A 20,317-nucleotide genomic window follows, 5' to 3' on the forward strand; every position below is an offset into this window, starting at 1 on the left:
AGGTAAAAGAGAAGGAGAGAAAAGATTGGGAAAAAGAAACGTGAGGAAGTAGAAACACAGAGATTGAAAGAAAGAAGGTTGCAAAGCAGGTGAGAGGAAGAAGAGAAGAGGGAGATGAGAAGACAGGAAGAGAAAGAACAAAAGGAAATGAGAAGAAGTAGTGTACAAACGAAATTGATCACATTGTTAACAGATGTGTAAGGTCAGTTAAAGAACAAGAATGATGGGAGGAAAGAGAAGAGGTCCCAACAGCCCTGCAGGGAGCTGCAAGAGATATGTAGAGCACTGACATGGGCTGATGAGCATGAGGCAGAAGGCATAGGGGAAAAGGATTGGGGAACTATATAGACAGATGAGGAAAAAGGATGGCTATGGGACCAAAGGGAGTATCGAAGGATCTCCACTTAGAGAAACAAGGGATAGATCAGATGGCGTAGTGATGGACAAGCATAGAACGCTGTCTCTAAGCAAGCTAGATCTTGATGACGACAAAAGGGATAACAGCCATACCAGTTGGGGTATAATGATGTCAGACGAAGAAAGGGAATAAAACGAGAGAGCACAAGAAGAGGACACGTGTTGGATCCAGACATAGGAAAAGGGGGCAGATTTAGAAGAACCAGAAATAAAACACCAGAGCCTATATCATATCCCGAACAACCACAAGGACGGTCGCGTAGTGTAGGGGAAATGTCCCTGCCTTATGTAAGTTGATTGAGGTCATTGCCAGGACGAAGATGAGCGGGCAAAAATAGCCACACTTGGAAGACAAGGAGTGTAGGTGGATACGATTGTAGAACAGGATTCACGCAATTCCTGTTATTAAATAAAGGGAGAGGAGGACCACAATATATACTGTAGCCGCAGATGTATAAAGATAATTTGAAATGAAAATGACCTAGTTTGACCGGAGGAGAGGGTAAATGGATTCATGAGTTCGAAAGAATGACAGCAGGAATGACGTTAGCAGTGGGTGACATAAAAGGCCCACTAGCAGTTATCCTAGGCGAGAGAGCTGGCGACACATGGACATGAGCGGGATATGAGTGTGTGACAGCACAACACATGATAGGGCGACATTTAATAATTGCAGAGCAGACGTATGGAGGCCATTTAGAGTACAGTGTCCTGATAAGTCAGACATGAGCGCGATCATGACACAGAAAATGAGAGAGAATGAAGATCCTGTTGCTTATATTCAGGAGATTCAAGAACGTTAGCGTCTTGAGATGAGGGAATCATAGAATAAGTCTGTAGCATTATTTTATCATATTTTATGTCCGGTACTGCCTGAGCCAGTGCAAAGGCAGATGGAATAAGCAGGTAGAATGGATGCAAAGGCATGGCCAGGAATACAGTTGACTATTGTACTTCATTGTCGATTGTTACAAGAGAAGAATAAGAAACAAATCTGAGAATAGGAAGCCTGAGGAAGCAAAGTTAGTTCAGAAAGACTTGTCGAAATTTGCCATAGAAGGAGCAGTACTGACAAGAGGTGAAGTAGTGGTTACACAAGAGTTGCAGCCTAGACAGTCAATCAATGTAGGATACGCAGTAGATCAGGGCGGGTAACTTTTTTGGACACGTGGTAGAGGGAGTGGACCTAGAGGATGAGGAGGCAGATTTCAAAACCCTCAAGGAGGAGGAGGATTTGATGGAGAATAACCGCAACAATTCTGGAATTGTGGGAGAATGGGACATATGGCCAGCACATGTATAAGTAGAGTGGGCATACAGCAGTACTGACAAGCTCCAAGAGGGGTATGGAATATTTTCCACAGTATAGAATGGAACCACCAGTGTATTATGTCCAAGATCACACATAGTATCAGATGTGTGCGTCGCAAATACAGAAAATGCAGCAGATTCTGCTGCAAATAGTCGCCACAGGGCAACCACAGCAACCGCCTATGCAAACACAAGTACAGACCCAACAATACACTCCAACATAACAGGCAATGATGCCAAATAGAATGCGAAAACAGGAGTCCCACAAACGTCTACACCCAGAATAGGGAGTGTGACAGTGGTGGGAGGCAATCCTTTTACGGGTACAGGGATGAATTTATATACACAATAGGAAAGCCCACAGAGCGACCTGATGTGTTCAGTACTGTCAGTGACACCAGACCCCGAAGAGAAACCGAGGGTCAGGGTAACGATAGGAGGCAAGATATTTTTGTTTCTTATAGACACTGGAGCGACTTGTTCCTGTGTTTGAGAGGGAAAGTATCCAATATCTGGCATTACCACGAATGCTCAGGGATTCTCTGGGGCTATGAGTTTAGTTCCTTTTACTGATGAATTGTCAACTTCAATAGGAGAACATGCCATTTCTATGCCACTATTGCATTCTCGACAGACATCAGTTAACATATTAGGACGTGACTTGATGACAAAACTTAACATGACGATATAATTTACTGACAAACGTATAATATGTTTCATTCCAGGATACATTACATGAATCTAAGAGAGTTTATATTAGCATTTACAGGTCAAAAAGCATTATGAAGTGTCCCTTTAGACACAGAAATATTTTTGCATGAAATAAATATTTTATTGACATGGTTTTCTGGATTGGTAGGTAAATTACTGTGGATACCGGTCAAATTTTTGTTTAGGCCATCAATACATGTGGATGACGAGGAAGGAGAGGTTATTCCCATAGAACCAGAGGCAGTAGTAGTAAGGGAAGAAAGGGATGGTTGTTCATGGGGCAGATGATGAAGGAAGAGCATGGAGAACAGTAATAGCTCTTGACGAAGGGTATAGTCTAACAGACTTGGACAGACGAGGAAGTGTTTAGAGATGAGTATTCAGATGATTGAACTAGTATTTTTTATTAGCCTTACCTACTGGATAAAAGTTGAGAATATGGAAATACCACAGAGAATGGCATTGGTAAAAAAGAAACCGTCATTTTTCCCGGAAGATTTAGAAAAAGTGCTAAGCTTCTTATGGACCAACAGCCCATATGACGTGCTTCTATTGAGTGGAGCAGGAGCAGTTAAAATTAAGCTTAAGCCAGGGGCAATTTACCATAAGCAAAACAGAACCCAATGTCCAGAGAAGCAGATAAAGGTATAGTTGAAATAATTTCCGCTTTAGTTCATCAGGGAATACTAGTACCATCGGACTCCACAGGTAACACTGCTGTGTACCCAGTAAAGAAATCCACGGCAGGGTTGTGGAGATTTATTCATGATCTACGTTGCCTAAACAATATTGTCAAAGCATTGTTTCCTCTGGTTCTGAATCCATCTACAATCTTATGTAACATCCCAACTGCAGCTAAATATTTTACAGTCGTAGATTTAAAAAATGCTTTCTTTTCAATTGCCCTTCATGAGAGAAGAAGATTTGACCTCATTTTCGTATAGAAATCAGCGGTGGAAACATACAAGATTACCACAGGGGTATTGTGAGTGAGTCCCCATCGATCATTAATAGGGTTCTTCAGATGGACCTAGGTAAAGTACAACTTGAAAGCACAATAATTCAGTATGCCAAGGACATATTAGTGTGCAGCAAGACAGAAGAAAAATGCAGAGAATATTTAGTCCAGCTAATGACAGCATTGGCAGAGTAAGGATACAAAGTGGATACAGAGAAACTACAGTATTGTCAGGAAGAGGTCCTGTATATAGGGCAGCTAATCTCTCAGGGGGGAAGAAAAGTGACGTCTGAGCGAGAAGAATCAATCATGAAAACTCTAAGACCTGAGACAGTGAGAGTAATACAGCAATTTGTAGGTCTTTGTAACTCCTGTAGGGCCTGGGATTTTGATTACAGTGCATAAATTAGACCACTTCTGAAAGGACTTGAAGAAGCACAAATAAGTAAAAGTGATATAACATGGACAGTTGAGATGACAGAAGGCTTTGAAGAGTTGAAAAAGTCAATTTGTACAGCCCCTGTGTTATGGATTCCAGATTATAACGAGGAGTTTTACGTATTTTCGCATTCAAATGCAGTGGTAATGACAGCAGTCCTCACGCAGAAAACATTAGGACATGGACATACACCACTAGCTTAGCCTTGGAGGCAGTTGAGTACTGTAAAAATAGGCTGGCGCGTAAATCTTGGGTAGATGGTTTTCTTGAATACTACATCACACGTAGCATGGTGCCTGGTAATATCAAGGCTATGCGGGAAATCTTGTGATTCGGGACTAAATTAAGATCACATTTAAAAGTGTAAAATCCATTGAAATCACTAGGGCCTGGTCAAATATACCTTGCTGTGAACGACTATGTCGACTATGTGGAGGAGGCTGTATTGAATCCACCAAACACTTGATAATGGACAGAGAGGCTCTTGCCTCGCTACGGATAGTTGCGATGAGAGGGGCAGGTTTATAGTCATCGCTTTTGTCTGCTGAGGTGTGGAAAATATTCATGAATGGGAACCAGGAAGGCTGTAATTAACATGTTGCGTCGTTATGGAAAAAGATTGTTTTTGATACATTGTTTTAATGAATGCACTTTTTTCTGAGAAAAATTGGACTATTTTCAGATGTACTGGTTTGATATGTGAATTGATGAATAGTTTTTTAAAGTTGCTGTACAACTGTATGCAAAAATAAATCAAATTTTAAAATAAGATGTAGCGTAGTGAATTCAGCAACATTCATAGCCGAACCATGTACAACAATATTGAGTTTTATGAGAATATTCCCCATGTTAAATAAAACGTTCTAGGAGGGAGGGACCAGAGACAACCTTTCTGCCACACTCGCAGAAGACTGGTTTTACTCTAAATCTATTAGAACACGTTGCGCAATTTGTGAATTGCATTGTCTGTCAGAAATTCACAGCAGGGCATACCTTGCGAACAGAGTGAGAAGCAATACCCGGTCCCAATCATCCTTTTCAGCATCTGCATATTGATTATGTGGATATGTTGCAAACATGCAATGGCTACATATATTTGCTAGTAGTAGTGTGTCCTTGTTTCAGATGGAATAAGGCAGGTCCATGCACGCACCCCAATGCCACATGTGCTGTCATACATGAGGTATTTCCTAGATAGGGTGTATGCGAAGTCCTCCGGTCTGATAATGGGCTGCATTTTGTAAATGAGATGTTCAAACAAATTACTCTTCTATTAGGCATAAAGTATATGTTTTCATCTTCTTATCACCGATGGGAAAATGGTATTTGCAAGCACTTAAATGGACTCCTTAAAGAAAGGATAGCCAAGATCAAGATGATATTGAAGAAATTATGGCTACATTACCTACCCCTGGCTCTATTTGCATTGAGAAACCAGCCTGGCTCAGATCACCTTCTGCCTTTTCATGAGTTGGTGACTGGATACTGCATGAGAGTACCCCTTGCTCCTCCCACTCAAATAGAAACTGATGCCCATAGTGTAGTAAAAAATATTAGGGGATGAGATGCATGATTATTTGACAAATATGATTGTTAGTGTTTCTTATATTTCTCAAAAGATCAAAAATCGGAGGGAAGGGTCTAAGAAGATTGTAGAAGACAGCCAAAGGAGCAATCCTATAGAACTGTTAAAAAGAGTTTTGTTTGCACTCGGAATAAGCCCCGCTTTGAAGGACTGTACCAAGTAGAGGGGTTCACCCCCACTGCCATGAAGATCCAAGGAAGACGAGATTGGCTACATCTGAATGACGTAAAGCCTTACAAAGGAGGGAACCTTACCACTTTGGCACCTGTTGACAGTGAAGCAAGAGAAGAAGTCCCGCGAATGCAGACTAGATCGACAACCAAGAGCCAACAAGAACAGATTAAATAAAAAAATTCAAGCTTCTGATTATTCCCAACTTTAAAGGGAAACAAAGAACATGTTTTAGTGTTCCCAGAACTATTCCTATTAGGTTAAAGAGCCATTTGAAAACAGAAAAAGAATAAGAGCACATGACAATTTGTTGCCTATAATGTTACACACATTCTTATATGCTGTTTTCACTTATATACTTTGATCCTATCCAGTTCTAGTGAGTCAAAACATTGATATTGTCACCTTTTTGGGAAATCCTAAGACAGCCCCTATTATTCAAATGATCATCATTGCAATATGATTGCAATTTCTGTTAAAAAAGTGTAATTATTACGAAGAGTATTGGGAACTAAACGTTGATAAAAGATGATGGGAATTTTCCAATTTGTAAAAGACACATTGCTCACAGGAAGACTATTAATACATAAAATGCAGTGAGACGTATGAATTCTTTTGCAACATTCCTTGTGGCTAAATTTAGTAAAATGTGGAGTCTTTATTTCCTTATTCGTATAGCATTTTGCCAAATGATGTTTTATAATGTAGATGAAGTAGCTAACAATGGGACAGCTGTTCTTATCCCTAACAAAAGCACAAGTGATATTTTCCCTGATTAAGAGGGATGCTGAAAAAGATAATGTGGATGTAGATGGATATCTTAATAACTCAGCCCATTTAAAGAACAACATGTGGTATCAGCACATGAAGGAGGCGGGGAGAAGTTCATCCGACGAAAGCTGCTATGTATGTTCTTTCATCCCTTATGCTATGAGCACAGCAACATACCTTCACTCCCTTTTAAAGTCTGCCAGGTCAAGTCAAAGATGCAGCCTTGGCTTAGTACCTGACTGATGAGAGATGGTAGGCTAATTAGTTAAGAAAGGCAGTTGTCTGAAGTTGTTCCTTTGAACCTGGGTTTCTTTGCTTACGTGCTGCTAACAAGCCGAATGTACAAGCTTGAGTGCCAACCAATCATGAGTGCTTATGTCATGGTAAACTATACATTGTTGCAGAAGCCTATACGCTGCTATTATCAGTATTTTACATAGTTAGAGGGGGGTTTAAGGTGCGCCTTCCAGATAAAGGGCAGCCATTGATGATACTAACACTTATACGAACTATAGATATATATGTTCCCAATAGGTCTTTACTGTTTGCCACATAGGATGATGTCATAGCGGACGTACATCGAGGTATAAAGCCTTTTGCTAAATGAAAATGTGCTGAAAGTGTGTGAGATACAATCTGTTTGTTCGCCAGGTTTCCCTACATTATTGAACTGATAATAAAGTAGTATTTTGCCATATTCTTTGAGTCTGCCTGGTTATTTGGGCCTGAGCTCATTTGTTTGGTAATCCCACTCGGCACTTGGTACACTCCAGACGCTACTGCACAAAAAGATGTGCAGGAAAGGTCCTGTTAGTAACAAGAGCATTGGGGTTTACCAGGGACGTACACAAGGAAGCGATGTTGGGGACTAGAACCAGAATCTTAAGAGAAGTTCATTTGGCTAGCCTTCTGGTGAATGCTTTAGGGCTTATCCCGGTATCAGCTAGCTCTCCCTTTTGCAGTCATATAGGCCTAACTTATAAGTGCACGTAGGGACCTGAGACCAAAGTTAAGGTGTCTTCCAGACGCCCAGGATGAGAAGCAGTGAACCTGAATCTACATAACAAGAACCAAGAAAGTAGTGTGGGGACACTCACACTCCTAAAACTGTGAGTAATAGAGGAGTGACCACCGGAGGGTTAAACAATTCTGAGATGTATTACTTCTACCCCTCGAAGGAGAATCCATCCTTTTATTCTGTTGCATTTTCATCAGTTGGCCCAATTTTGTAACGGTCCCTAGTATGGCTATATCTTGTGACGAATACAGGGAATTTGTCCTCTGTCCCTAATGGGGATCCCCCACCTTTGGGACTAGGGAGGTGAACCTGATAAGCTTAACACCCTCTAGGGGACAGGGCAAGCAAGATCCACTGGGGGTCACTCTCCCCCCCCCACCTCCCTTACAGCACAGGAAGTCCCTAAGAAGGAACATCAGTTATCCTCCGTATCCCCAAGACTCCAATACTATCTTTGTTGGCTACATGAGGGTTACAAAGACTGATAACCAGAAACATCCTGTAGATATGGCTGGTGTGGTTTCTGGCCCTCTTTGAACACAGTATCAGCGTGGGGGTGAGTACATTTATAACAAGGCACAGTGAGAGAGGCAGAACCGTAGTGAGGCATACAAAAGCAAACCCCTAGATGGGAAGGAAATGAACCTGAGCCCAGGGAAGGGTGGGAGACAAATTACCTCAAGGTAAGGTGTGAGAAATCAACCTCTTACACAGTGGAGATATCGGAGAGAGAAAAGGGTCGCAAGCTCTCTCATAAAGAGTACTAAGAGCTGTCCCATTGCTAGAATGGAGGAGAGACATTTGTTGTTTTGAACTGTAGAAAGAGTACTTGAATTTACACTTGAGGCACAGTACAAACTGTATCAAAGGCTGAGAACCCAGAGAGGATTAACCTATCCCATTGGCAGCTTGGTCAGAAACCAGTCTACATTCACCTACCGTGCTGATGGCCGAATTGTATCTTTGTCTGCTTTGTATATTTGTTTATAAGTGGTAGGGACAGAATCTAGGCTAGCATAGGCTTACAGACAGGGCTTTATTATTTGTAAAGACATCCTGGCGAGCACCCTTTGGGCTTTCTGTTTCAGAACAGGGCCAGGATCCTAGGTCTAGGGACAGAATAGATGTGCCCTGTGAATGAAAGAGAGTAGACACAATGCAACCAGGCCTTTCTCCCGATTCTAGCTTACCACAAGCTCTTAAACCTAGACTTCTGCAGCCGTCTCATATTGATCCCAGTCGGCTTTGTGACACTACTAACAAATGTATGTGAGGATCAAATAGGTGGCTGCATACTCTGCCTTGTGCCAGTCTGGTAACGCGTGTATTGGATGATGCACAAGGAGTGTTGTGGGGCATGAGGTTACACCTGTGTATGCGCCTGCCCACAGTGGTGATTGCACACACTGCCCTCTGTAAGGGGCTGCACACAAAGGGAGTTATTGTGTAAAACGTCTCTAATTTGTACGGACTGTTTCCAACATGTGCACTAACATCAAGTATCTTATATGCAAAAAAGTGTGATAAACCTGACAAAACAGGTGAACACATCTTTTGCGCTTCCTTGTGCAAGTAAGTTTAAATGCCTCCGCCAGTGCACGCTTGTGGTCAGCGTGCATTGGCAGAAAGTGCACGTCATGCAATGCACAGATACTTATGAGATCGCAGCCATCTTGGTACAGTGGCGTTTGCAACCACCTCCATGTATGCATTTTGCACAGAGGCTGTTGCACATTTTGGCCCGCTTTGCACTTGTTTTTAGATTATTTTGTGAACCTCCCTCAATATGGCCACTAGTAATAAGAAATGTGGTTCATAATCATTTTATTTTTAACTTTACTTTTGATAAACAAGTTGGCGTTTCACCTGTAAACGTTAAAATTAAAGCAGCTCTTAAAGACGTGTTCAAAATCCATATAAAAGAATCAATAGATTTTTTTTAGGGTCCTTGTTTGCTGCACGGCTAGTTCATCACTTGTAACTCATGGGAGCTAAAGTTCGTTTAGCAGTAACGTAAATGAAATGCGGAAAAGCTATTTTACGCATTTAATTTACTATAACCCATTTTTAACAATTTGCATGACCGAGAGGCAGGGCGGATCTTAATTTACGATTCCGCCTCACCCTTCCTCTCCGCCATGCAAATACTCTAGTATTTGTGCCAGCATGGAACTCCTGTTGCTCCTGGGGGTAATTTGGCAGCGTTCTGTTTAGACACAGTGCAAATGTGCAGGGCAAAAGTCAGCTTACACTCGTTTACACTGCCTTTTGTCTTACACTTTTGCACTCCGATGTGCAAAGTGAGTAAATGCTGCCTGGCCTGTTCGCAGGCCAGACAGCGTTTACTTATAATTGTGAACGTGGCTTATCATGCGTGCATAATAAGCAGCATTCACAATTAGAATGAACGCTGCCCGACATGCTCGTAAACGGAAGCAGCATTTACTTATTTTGCACAGCGAAGCGCAAAAGAGTGGCTTAAAAGCGTGTACACCACCTTTTTGAAAATTGTGTACGTCAAGGGGCAAACATAACTGGTCACCTGCGGGGGACTCGATAATGAACCACACTATATTTTACACACTACTAATGCTTAATGCAGTGAATACGATGTAATGTGCAACTTCTAGAACAGCCGGGTGTGGTCACTTTCATTGTATGCTACAGACAGCGCACAAATTGCATAGAGCTCATTTTTTAGGTGCCCATAATTTGATGGCGTGGAACTGTTACGTTAGCACTGCTCCTCGCCGCCACATTTTTGCCATTTGAACGGCAGAGTGCAAAAGTGCAGGGCAAAAGGTGGCATACACTATTGTATGCCACCTTTTGCCCTGCACCTTTGCGCTTCGCTGTACAAATGAAGTAAACACTGCCTGCAATGTGCGCCTGGCACGCAGCATTTACAATGGACGCTTAATACAGTACATCTGCATTTGCTGGTGTAAAAAGCCGGTGGGCTCCATAGAGATCCCAAGCAATTGTAACACAGAGGAAAAGGGAGCTGCGGAAATGCAAGTTGCGTTCTGCCCCTCCTCTCTGCCATACTAATTGACGAAAATGAGCTGTGACGTTAATGGAAGGCGTAAAAGCCGTACACCAGGATTTTACACCTCCCATTAATATTACGGCTCATCCAAAATGACCGCCAATGTGATTTTAATTGATTTGTGCGGCTGAGAGAGCACCATAGAGGGTAATTTACGAATACCCCAACCCTATCCACTCTGCCTTGCAACTTTGTAAGCCTCTCCGCCCGAATGCGGTTTTCATGTGGGCGGAGATACCGTGGATTCCTGTGCAATCTGAATGTTTTTTGCACCAGCAAACACTCTGGAGATCTGTGTTAGATGTTACAACCATTACCAAAACAAATTAAATGCTCGTCCTCAACCGTCGCCTGCTCTCGAACCTTCCCTGCACCCTTAAGTACCCCCGCAGCGCACCGTAAACCAGGCCAGCGTGGCCTGTGCAGCGCCCAAACCACCCCAGGGGGAAACGCTTTGCGTTCCCCCGTTGCCCTCTGCTTACACCTAGGAGCATTCGTAAGGAGTCCCCTCCGTGCTACGCACACAGGCATCCAAAATCTGTGAACTTTTCATGACCGCTGCATGGAATCTTTCTCAGTGTAATACAATTTTAGTTGCAATATTGAGAGGGCTTGTTTGCATATTTGCTTTAACTGGAGACTTACGTATTGTTCCTTTGAATTCCCTCCCTAGTTACACCAGAGGCCATTGGATTCCTGTCTGCAGCGGGAGTCTTCATTATTTTGCTGGCCGTTCTTTTCCTCTTCATAAACAAGAAGCTTTGCTTTGAGAAAGTTGGCGGCCTCCCCTGCCTGGAGCAACAGCGTAAAAGGAAGCGCTCCAAAGAAAAGGCTGGGGTGCACGAAGGACTTGGTAAGCATTGCATTCTCACAGCGAACTCTTGAGAACCATAAGGGACGGGAAGTGGGGGACATTCTTAAGTAAGTGACAATTGCATGGAGCGGGCTGCCAATGCTTGCACGTATGTGCACTGCGGTCCACTCTGTGGAATTGTCTTTGTTTGCACCACGAACTGCAAAAAAAGGCATGCAGATCCGTGTGAACAATGGTTTACAAAAGTATTAGCACTTTGTAGCACAAACAAGTGTACTTTCTGGGCGGGGTGCGTTTAACAGGGATTCTCATGGAATTCAATGCATTGACGCCATTACGAAAATCAGTCACTGACGTAGATGCATTCATTTTTGGCAGAGGGGAGATGGAGAAAGACATTTCGTTTAGCTGACCCACTCCACTATCCAGAAACTTCCAAAGTCCCCAAGATGGTAAACAAGGCATTTTAGTGTATTTATGGAAGGCATAGCTAGATTCGGGAGTGACAGAACTCTTTAAAAGCCCTAGGGGGAAGCACATGGTGAGGGAAGCAGATTGCAAGGGATCAAAACAAGGGCAGGGGAGCTAACAAACCCGGGAGGGGAAGGGCCGGTTATTTGTCAGCAAGGGATCTCCAAGCAGCCCTGGAGTTGCGGGGGTGGGGGGGGGAGCCAGGTGGAAGAGATTGCCCCGTCTCAGGTTCGGTGGGGTATGGAGGCGGACCTAGGTGCTAAGCAGGAATCATTCCTTGAACAGGAGGATCTTGATCTGCTTCCTGAGTTGCAAGGGTCGAGTCTGGTGTTTACCCCGAGGAGGTTCCTTTGGCATTAAACATGCATAGACCTTTTAAACATGGTTGTTAACACCTGTTTTACCTCTCCAGGTGATTGGAAAATGATCTCAAGAGTTAAGTCCAACATCCACCGTTCTGCCACTAATAAGAAACTTAGTCAAGAAAATTAAATTAGGGAGAATCATAGCCTCTTGGATTGTGGTGAAGGCTTCAGTCTAATACACATGCTTCTCATGTCAGTGTGCACTTGTGTGCAATTGGGTAATAGTAAGAGTAGATGTAATTTGTGTTTTAAATGTCAAGCATGTCATGTGTGTCACCTTCAGCCCGTCGGTTATTTTTTTAACAATGGCACATTGCATTCTGAAACTTTTAGGACTATATAATGGGGGAAAACAAAACTATTTGCTGCAAAGTGCTTAGCTGTTGTCTAAAAGGAGACAGCTAGCTGAAGGTGTGCATATATGTATCAAGCGCTCAGTTGAGCGTGAAATGCGTTGTGGGTGGGCCGCTTACCGGGCGTCCTGCCTCTGTCTGTCTTGCTGTTTCCCCAGTCTCCCCCCCCTTTTTCTTGCTCTGCACACACCGTGCAGGTTATTTTTATTATTAAAATAATTTTTACATTCTTCACATATTGTGTGAGCATTGTGCATTCTTTCTGGGGGTCCTCTCCCCTTTTGGGATTGTGGGACCCTTCTGGATCCATGCTGAGTGCGGTCCGCCTTTCTTCCTTCAGTTTCTCTGATATATATATATATATGAATTTGTATTTTTTAAAAAAAAATGTTTAAAGGGGGGCTGTATGGGTCTGAATAAATACAAAACGTATGCAGCTATTTAAGATGCCATTTCACACGCCCTGTCCTTTTTTTAAGCAAAACATTGTGTAGAGTAGTTTGAGTCTGTTAAAGGGCCGGCTTCATACAGAAGCTGTTCATGAGGCGATGGATAGTTTTGTAGAGCTTCCAGGTCGGTTCCTTTGCAGCATCTTGATTTTTGCTGGTGGTTCTTTTAGCTTTTTCCACAAGTAAAAAGCTTTGACACTGCTGTTTAACCATGTTTGAGTGTGATGAGGTAGTTGTAAGGGGCTAGAAATGTGAGGCGGACAACTTGATAAAGTTTTTTTCACAAGAAGCCATTTTATTAACTCATAAGGGTTTGACAATAGCCTCACTATCCCTAAACTAACAAGGATTTCCCTGCCTGAAAATAAACTAAGGGAAAACAGTCTAATAAAAGGAATCTGTCCCTCACATTTATACATACATCAAATTAATTAAGATAATATATGGAAATTCAAAGGAAACAGAAACAACAGTTATGTTTAACATAAACCTAATAACTGTGTATACTTGTAACCTGGGTCGGATCCTCTGCCCCAGATTCAAAACAGGATTTCCAATCAAAAGTTCAAATAAGAAAGTTCCTTGTTGTAGCCACGTTTTGATCATAAAGTCCTTCTTACTCCAAATGTCTTTCACTTAGACTTTAACAAAGGTTCAGCCAAACAAAACATATTTTTCTCTCCACATACATAGACAAAAGTTCAACCCAACATCTCCTTAGGAAAACAAAATACTTTCACAATTATTCTGTATCAACAGCAATGTTTTGTCAGGATGATTCCACAACAATTTAGTGAAAACTTTAGTGATCTTGCCACTTCTTCACAACCTTCAACCATAATTCAGTACTTCAATGATTTCTTCCTGCTCCACTAACCTGCCAGAACTACCACTAAAAGGTCCCCGTTCTAGTGTACTCCCTATCAGAATGAAAAGCTTCTAACACTACTCTGTAGTGAGATTTACTTAAAGCCTTTTTGGAAAAGCCTTTAACTTTCAACAACATCAGAATTCACAACTTCTTCTGGGAAAACATGATTCACATTGGTGCTGTTTGTTCCACGGTTGTATTTGCCATAGGCAATGCAGGTTATACTCCTCTCCTCCTGGAATTGTTTTTTACCAGGAGGGCTACTCCCCTGCCACACTTGTTTTCCAACTTTCACATCAAGTAACTGCTGACAATGTTCCTTAATTATACTTGCTCCTCTTTGGCTTTGGCAATGCTTGTTGATATCTTGTTCAACTATTGCATCTTCCTCACTCTGGCAATAATGGTTATATCTTTCTGTGACAAGTGTGGTGAATCCTTTGGATTTCCCACAAAAACCCTACCTGAAGTCTCCTCCCAGGTGGCCAAGGAAAGGCAGACACTTCCTGATCCTGACTTTGGGGGTGGTGTTCTGTGGGAGGATCACATGGAAGGAGAAAGGGCCCAGGGAAATAAGAGGACTCTGTGGGGTGAGACACAGTATTTGTCCTCCTCTAGGGTGGACATTTCCTCAGTACCAGAGTATATAAGGGCTTGTTCTCATAACAATCTTTTAGGTCTGCAGGTTGAACATCTTAATAGGGTTAAAGACAATCATAAACCCCTAGGCAGTGAAGGAAAGGAAAAACCTTCTAACACCCTGGAGACTTATAGAGCTAGAAGCTCCCCAAAATCGAAAAAGGAACTGTCAAAAGCAGTCTGGGAATAATAACAGTTCAAGCACTAAAGAAATGTATTTCTCTATACAAGCCAATCTTCTGATTGAGCCGTATGATATTCCTTTACAGAATATTATGGGGAACAGAAATAAGTTTGAAACTGAAAATTAAGTTAGAAAAACGAATTTCTACAATAAGGGCTTCAAGTCCCATAAGCCCCAAAGAACTAGGACTAAGAAGAGGACTGAAGAGGAACAAGGCAGCAGAGTGCAGCTTGTTAGTGGGAATGACCCACACCTGAGGGAGACTTAAAAAGGCCCCCTCAGGTGCAGGCCATTAATGAAGCAAGTAAGCAGAGACTGCAGCGTGAGCGCTTTAAGCAGGAGAAGCTGGATGAGGGATAAGACACCGGCAACAGTGTTCAGCAGAGAGCAGTGGACCACTGTTGAGCAGAGAGCAGTAGCCAGTCCTCGGAGGGTCTGTGCCTCCAGAAACCTTAATTGTAGAGGTCGCACAATAGGAGCCCTGAGAGAGGGAAGTTTGCCCTCTGAAGACCTGTTTTGCAGAGGCTGCGCTGCGGGAAGCAAAAGTGTGGAAAGCTTTCTCCCCCCCCAAGGCTGTCTCCGGTGACTGGCGAGCACCAGAGATCCGCTGGAGCAAAGGAAGCTCCATGTACAAGTGGTGTGTGCGGCAGAGGACCGAAATCAGCAGGAGCCGCTGAAGCGAAGTAACTGTGAGCAGCGAGAGAATCGCAGGCGCACTTCTTACTCGGTTAGTTCACCAGCTGAGAGTGACACCAGAGCGCTCCGAGGCCGCTCGCGTGCTTACTACAAGTGTTTTAAAACTCGAAAGCACTCACGTGCGTGTTAAGATAATACCACAGGCAATTTTGAATACCAAACTATTAGAAGTCAGAGAAATCGTGATTTTACAAAACCAAATGACTGTGTCTTTAAGCATGCATGGTTAATTAGAATATACAAGATACAAAAGAGGGCAAAACGATTAGAACCTAATTCAGACAACCATTGCCTAAGCCAAAAGAAACCAAAAGCAAGACTGTTTAAAACCAGCAGTCATTGCCAAAGTCAGGAGGGCACTAATGAGTTCCAAATGTTGCAAAGCTTATTGCCCATATTTGAAGATGTACATAACAAAAGCTGGTATAAACCCACATTGTCAAAGCTAAGGAAGAAGCAGAATAAAACCCTATGCTGCTCAGTGTTTGGTTAATAAAGAAGGAAGGAAACAAGAGTGGCAAGAAGGCTGCCCTTCTGGTAAAGGTTGTTCGGAGGAGAGGAGCATAACTTGCAGATGTGTTGGAAATTACAAAAGGGTACCAAAGAGCACTAACGTGAATTTTGTCTTTTCTGAATAAATACTTAAACCATGATGTTGTAAAGTAATGAACACTGCCAAGCTGTTCTAAGTGGACCCTAATCACAAAAGCACTTGTTAGTTGTAAATTATTGTTCGGGTAGGGTTAGTATACCTGAACAGGAAACTTTGAAGTAGTAGGCCTGGCATGCAAGTAAACCAGGTGGAAGTTGATGAAGTGCTGTCAAGTGGGGTTGGCAAATCATTCTGACCAACTTTCATTGCTGAAGCAAGATCTGTATAAAACTGCTGCAGAAGTGTTTATAAAACTTCAGAAGTACTATGTTGAGGCAAACGTATCTTGACAAAGGAGTTATTCTTCATGTGGAGAAGATTATTTTGAACCTTACTATCACAAAAGGAAGAATCTTTTGTTGAACCAATGGAGTCGGTGAACCTTTTGTTGTCAAGCTGTAGTTACAAAGAACTGTTTGAACTTTTACAGAAGAGGATTTTTCTTATTTCCTTTTGAACTGTGGAACAGAATCTTGTTGAGTCTGGGGAAGGGAAATTCACCCAGATCATAGACTGTCGTTATATGGTGAACTTAACCGATATATTTTTATTGCATTTGAACTGCCATGCATTACCTTGTTGAGTTACTGTATGTATAAGTGTGAGGGACAGATATTCATTGTTAGTGTTTCCTTTAGTTTATTTTAGGCAGGGAAATCCTCGTCAGGGTAGGCATAGTGAGGTGTTTATCCAACCTTTTAAGTTAATAAAACGGCATATTTCAAAAATTTCTGACCCCTCACACAAGGTTCTCTTGTTGTTTGGCCAATAAGGTTTATATGCTTTGTAAAATATTGCCCCCTCTTTATTTTGGCAATGGTGGTTATGGCCAACTTGTTCCAGTATTGTCCCTTCTTTATCTTGGCAACAATATGGGCTTTGATAGTGGTTTTATGTAATGATGTCGCCACAAAAATCTCGCCATGCAAAACTATCGCCGAAAAATTGCCGTTTTTTGTGACGACATTATTGCATGGAACATGCGTGGGACACCCCGCAACCCCCAAACTTTTTTGTTTTGCCCTGTCCCCATATATATGGTCACCCATATAATATCACCACAACCTTTTCCCGGCGATATTATTTACGGCGACCATATATATGGGGATAATATTACCTGATACCTTGATAGTAATGATTGTAACCTTTCTTTATAAAGTTCTTATACCGCCAATGGGATTTCTTTATCTTAGTTCGGTATTCAAAACTGTTATTAGAGGCCACCGGTCAATTACGAAGTGTACCGAGATTACCTGTCGCTGGCAAACTCACTGGTGTCTGCAAACTCGTCCGCTCAATCCGCTGCCACTCTTCGTTCTGCTTCTGCTGCTGCCTCTTGCACGGCAGTCTACTTCATGTCTCCCGCGCCCCCCGCCGACTGGGAAAGGAGCTTCTCTTGCTCCCAGAACACTCTGGTGCTCACCAGCCACCGAGACACACTGCACAATAAGGAGAGCCTCTCTCTCCTGGTGGAAAGCCTTCTACCACACTGCTTCCTGCTGCGCAGCTTCTGCAATTTATGCCATCAAACTTGGAGACCTCTCGGGACTGACATCAACATCACAGGTAAGCTCTGGCGGCTTCTTTCGCCTTACACTGCAGCTGGGTCTGACAGCCTCTGCAACTACTCCACCTCCTTCTTCTAATGGTCTACACCTGAGGGGGCCTTATATATTCAAACACCCCGCTCAGGTGTGGGTCATAAGAACCACCAGACTGCACCTTGCAGTTTAGCGCCTCTGAGTCCCTCTTCCTCGTCCCAGTACTTAGGGCACTGGGGAATTTTTTCCTTCAAAGATTTCAATTTCACAATAGGCCATTAAGACTGTAAGGTCTCTGGGGAAGTTAATAAAGGGGTTCTCCCAGTTTTCCTCACCAGATACCCCCTCATGTTATCCTCCCGCAGGACATCACCCCCAGGAACAGGATCAGGAAGCGTCCGTCTTTCCCTGGCCACATGAGAAGGCTCCCAGGCCAGGGTTTCAGGGATTTTCACCTCTGATTCATCATATAGGCCAGTGTTAATTTAAACAGCACTAGACATACTTCAGCAAACTACAGTGCTTTCTTGGACATATCATGCAAGAAGGCACATGCTAGGGTTGGATGCATGATGGTTATTTTGCAGTGGAAATCTAGTGTATCTTCATATGAGAAAATATGCGAGAAAGGGTTTGGCTCTGTGTTAGTCCAGTTGTAAAATCGATTTTTACAAGAACAGGAGCACTCCTATTTTCTTAAATAGTCTTGTCTTTATTGCATCTCCCTGTCAGGGGTGAACTAATTCCTTACAGAAAACCTGCTGAACGATGAGGCTGAATTTTTTCCAGGGGTATTATGCCCTACTTTCAAAGAATATTTTACTAGTTTTTCAATTCCATCGATTTTTAATGTAGCATATTTGGTTGTGAGCTTTTCATGAACATTTAAAAATTTTCATTTTGAAAAAACATTGCATGTATATTTCTTGCTTAATGTAACGGCCACTACATGCGCATGTTTTGATCAACACTGATCGTCATCAGGTGGCTAAATCATATAGAAAAAACATGAAAAGAAAAGCAGAAAAAAGGTCATCTAAAACATCAGATAGCTGTTATATGCCCTCTATTCGCACTGATTCTACCTAGTATCCAAATTAACTTAATGGTCTGTTAATACATTTGCTAATGCAAACCATCTGTGATGCACTTTAATTATGATTGTTGCAATCCATCTCTAAACTCAATCCGTGAACATGCTTCATCTCCAACTATTTCAAATGGTACTGACACAACCGAACATCCTCTCCAAAAACCTGCGGTATACTGGTCTTAATCGACCCATGCATATTATTTACGCTAATCAATGTGAAACAAGTGTAGCCCTTCTTGTAGTCTAATCTTCCCAAACTTGCTTCTTTACATCTCATTATTAGGAAATGTGCAGCATTCCCACAACGCTTCTGTCTCTATGCGAGTTCCACACAGCATGAAAGTGAATGTTTTGTTAACACGACCATTGAACAAAAAAAAAGGACTACATATGTATGTAATTGGTGGCAGCCATATTGAAATGCCAAGAGACAATGGGGCTCATTATAAGTTTGCTGTTATCCCACCGGTAAATCTGGTGGGATACAGGAAAACGGTATTCCCGTTTCTGCCGCTTGTTATCCTGTTATAATCAGGATCATACAGGTGGCAGGAATACCAGTAATTCCTCATTCCATGGAGTCCCATAGGACTGAATGGGGGGGGTTGCTGGTATTTCCAGCACCGGTAATACCACTGCCGGAAATACTGGCTGTTTTTTGCCGATGTGGGCCTGATTTCCCTCCAGCTCTTGGCTGAAGGTAAATCAAGTAACCCCCACCAGCAAACTTATAATGAGCCCCAATGTATTTAACCTCTGTGTATTAGTGGTGTACATGTTGAAACAATAATCATTATTATAAAACGACAAATTTACCCAATCCATGGTGTGGCATCAAAGAACCTTACTGCTCCCACTTTGTAATTTTAAACAGTGTTTCACTAATTTACAGTGAACCCTCAAACTTATGGAACATCACATACTAGCCATATTCTTAGCTTGGTCTAATCCGCCCACATGAATATTTTCAATTTCCTTGATTATCGCCTTGATTCTATGACACTTATCTATCTGCCATGATGATTGCCCTGTGGAGATTTAAACATCTTCCATGGAGCTTACTCTTAATGCGGCTGGAAAAAAAGGACTAAACATGTGTATCTAACATCACCATATGTTCTTGACAGCCATGTTTAGAACATTACCCAAGGTCAAATACAAACCAAGTATTGTAATTATCACTCCACATGTTGTCATCTGTTAGACAACTGTAAAACCGTGATAACCATGATGACTAAACAGGTCTATGAGCCTCATTACGGGTCTGGTGGTAACCGTGCCGGTGCTACCGGCGGGTTGCCGCCGGAACCGTAAATATTTACCGGTGCCTGACTTCCCGGTGGCAGGAGATTACAACCCCGGTGGCCTGGAAAGTCAGGCGCTGGTGAAATGTTGTTCCCCATTGGACACTGAAGCACCGGCGCCGTTGTTAACGGCGCCGGTGCTTCTGTGACGGGTATGCCTACCGTGGCGGCTGTGCCCGGCAGGGTGAGACCTGTCTGGCACAGGTGGCTCCGGCAGGCAGACCTGTAATATGTATGTCTGGAAAAAACGGTGCCGCTAAGCTTACCGGCACCCTTGTTTCCGGACCGGCAGGGTCAGAATGAGGCCCTGTGTCTACTGTTAAGAAAAAGGATAGGTTCCCAAAAGTAGTGAACTCCCGTCACCTGCAAACTTTCACAGGCTAAGGTAGCCAAACTTTTAATATCTATCTTTCACAAGTGATTTTCCATTGGAGGGTTTCAGTACAATAACATGA

The 20,317-nt window shown here is 42.6% G+C and overlaps 1 protein-coding gene across 6 annotated transcripts in view; it reads left to right on the plus strand.

Moving 5' to 3' along the window:
* SYT16 (synaptotagmin 16) overlaps positions 1 to 20,317 on the plus strand; it is a 695,358-nt gene that overhangs the window by 338,035 nt on the left and 337,006 nt on the right. For 3 of the 6 annotated variants that reach the window (XM_069638935.1, XM_069638933.1, XM_069638936.1), the window contains exon 2: positions 11,104 to 11,283. In XM_069638935.1, the coding sequence (XP_069495036.1) occupies positions 11,104 to 11,283 (180 nt within the window). Of the gene's footprint in view, positions 1 to 11,103; positions 11,284 to 20,317 lie in introns of those variants that run through there. The other 3 variants (XM_069638932.1, XM_069638934.1, XM_069638931.1) reach the window with 2 other exon arrangements.

Source organism: Ambystoma mexicanum, chromosome 14 (assembly GCF_040938575.1).
Source record: "Ambystoma mexicanum isolate Mex_15411 chromosome 14, UKY_AmexF1_1, whole genome shotgun sequence".
Taxonomy (NCBI): Eukaryota; Metazoa; Chordata; class Amphibia; order Caudata; family Ambystomatidae; genus Ambystoma; species Ambystoma mexicanum.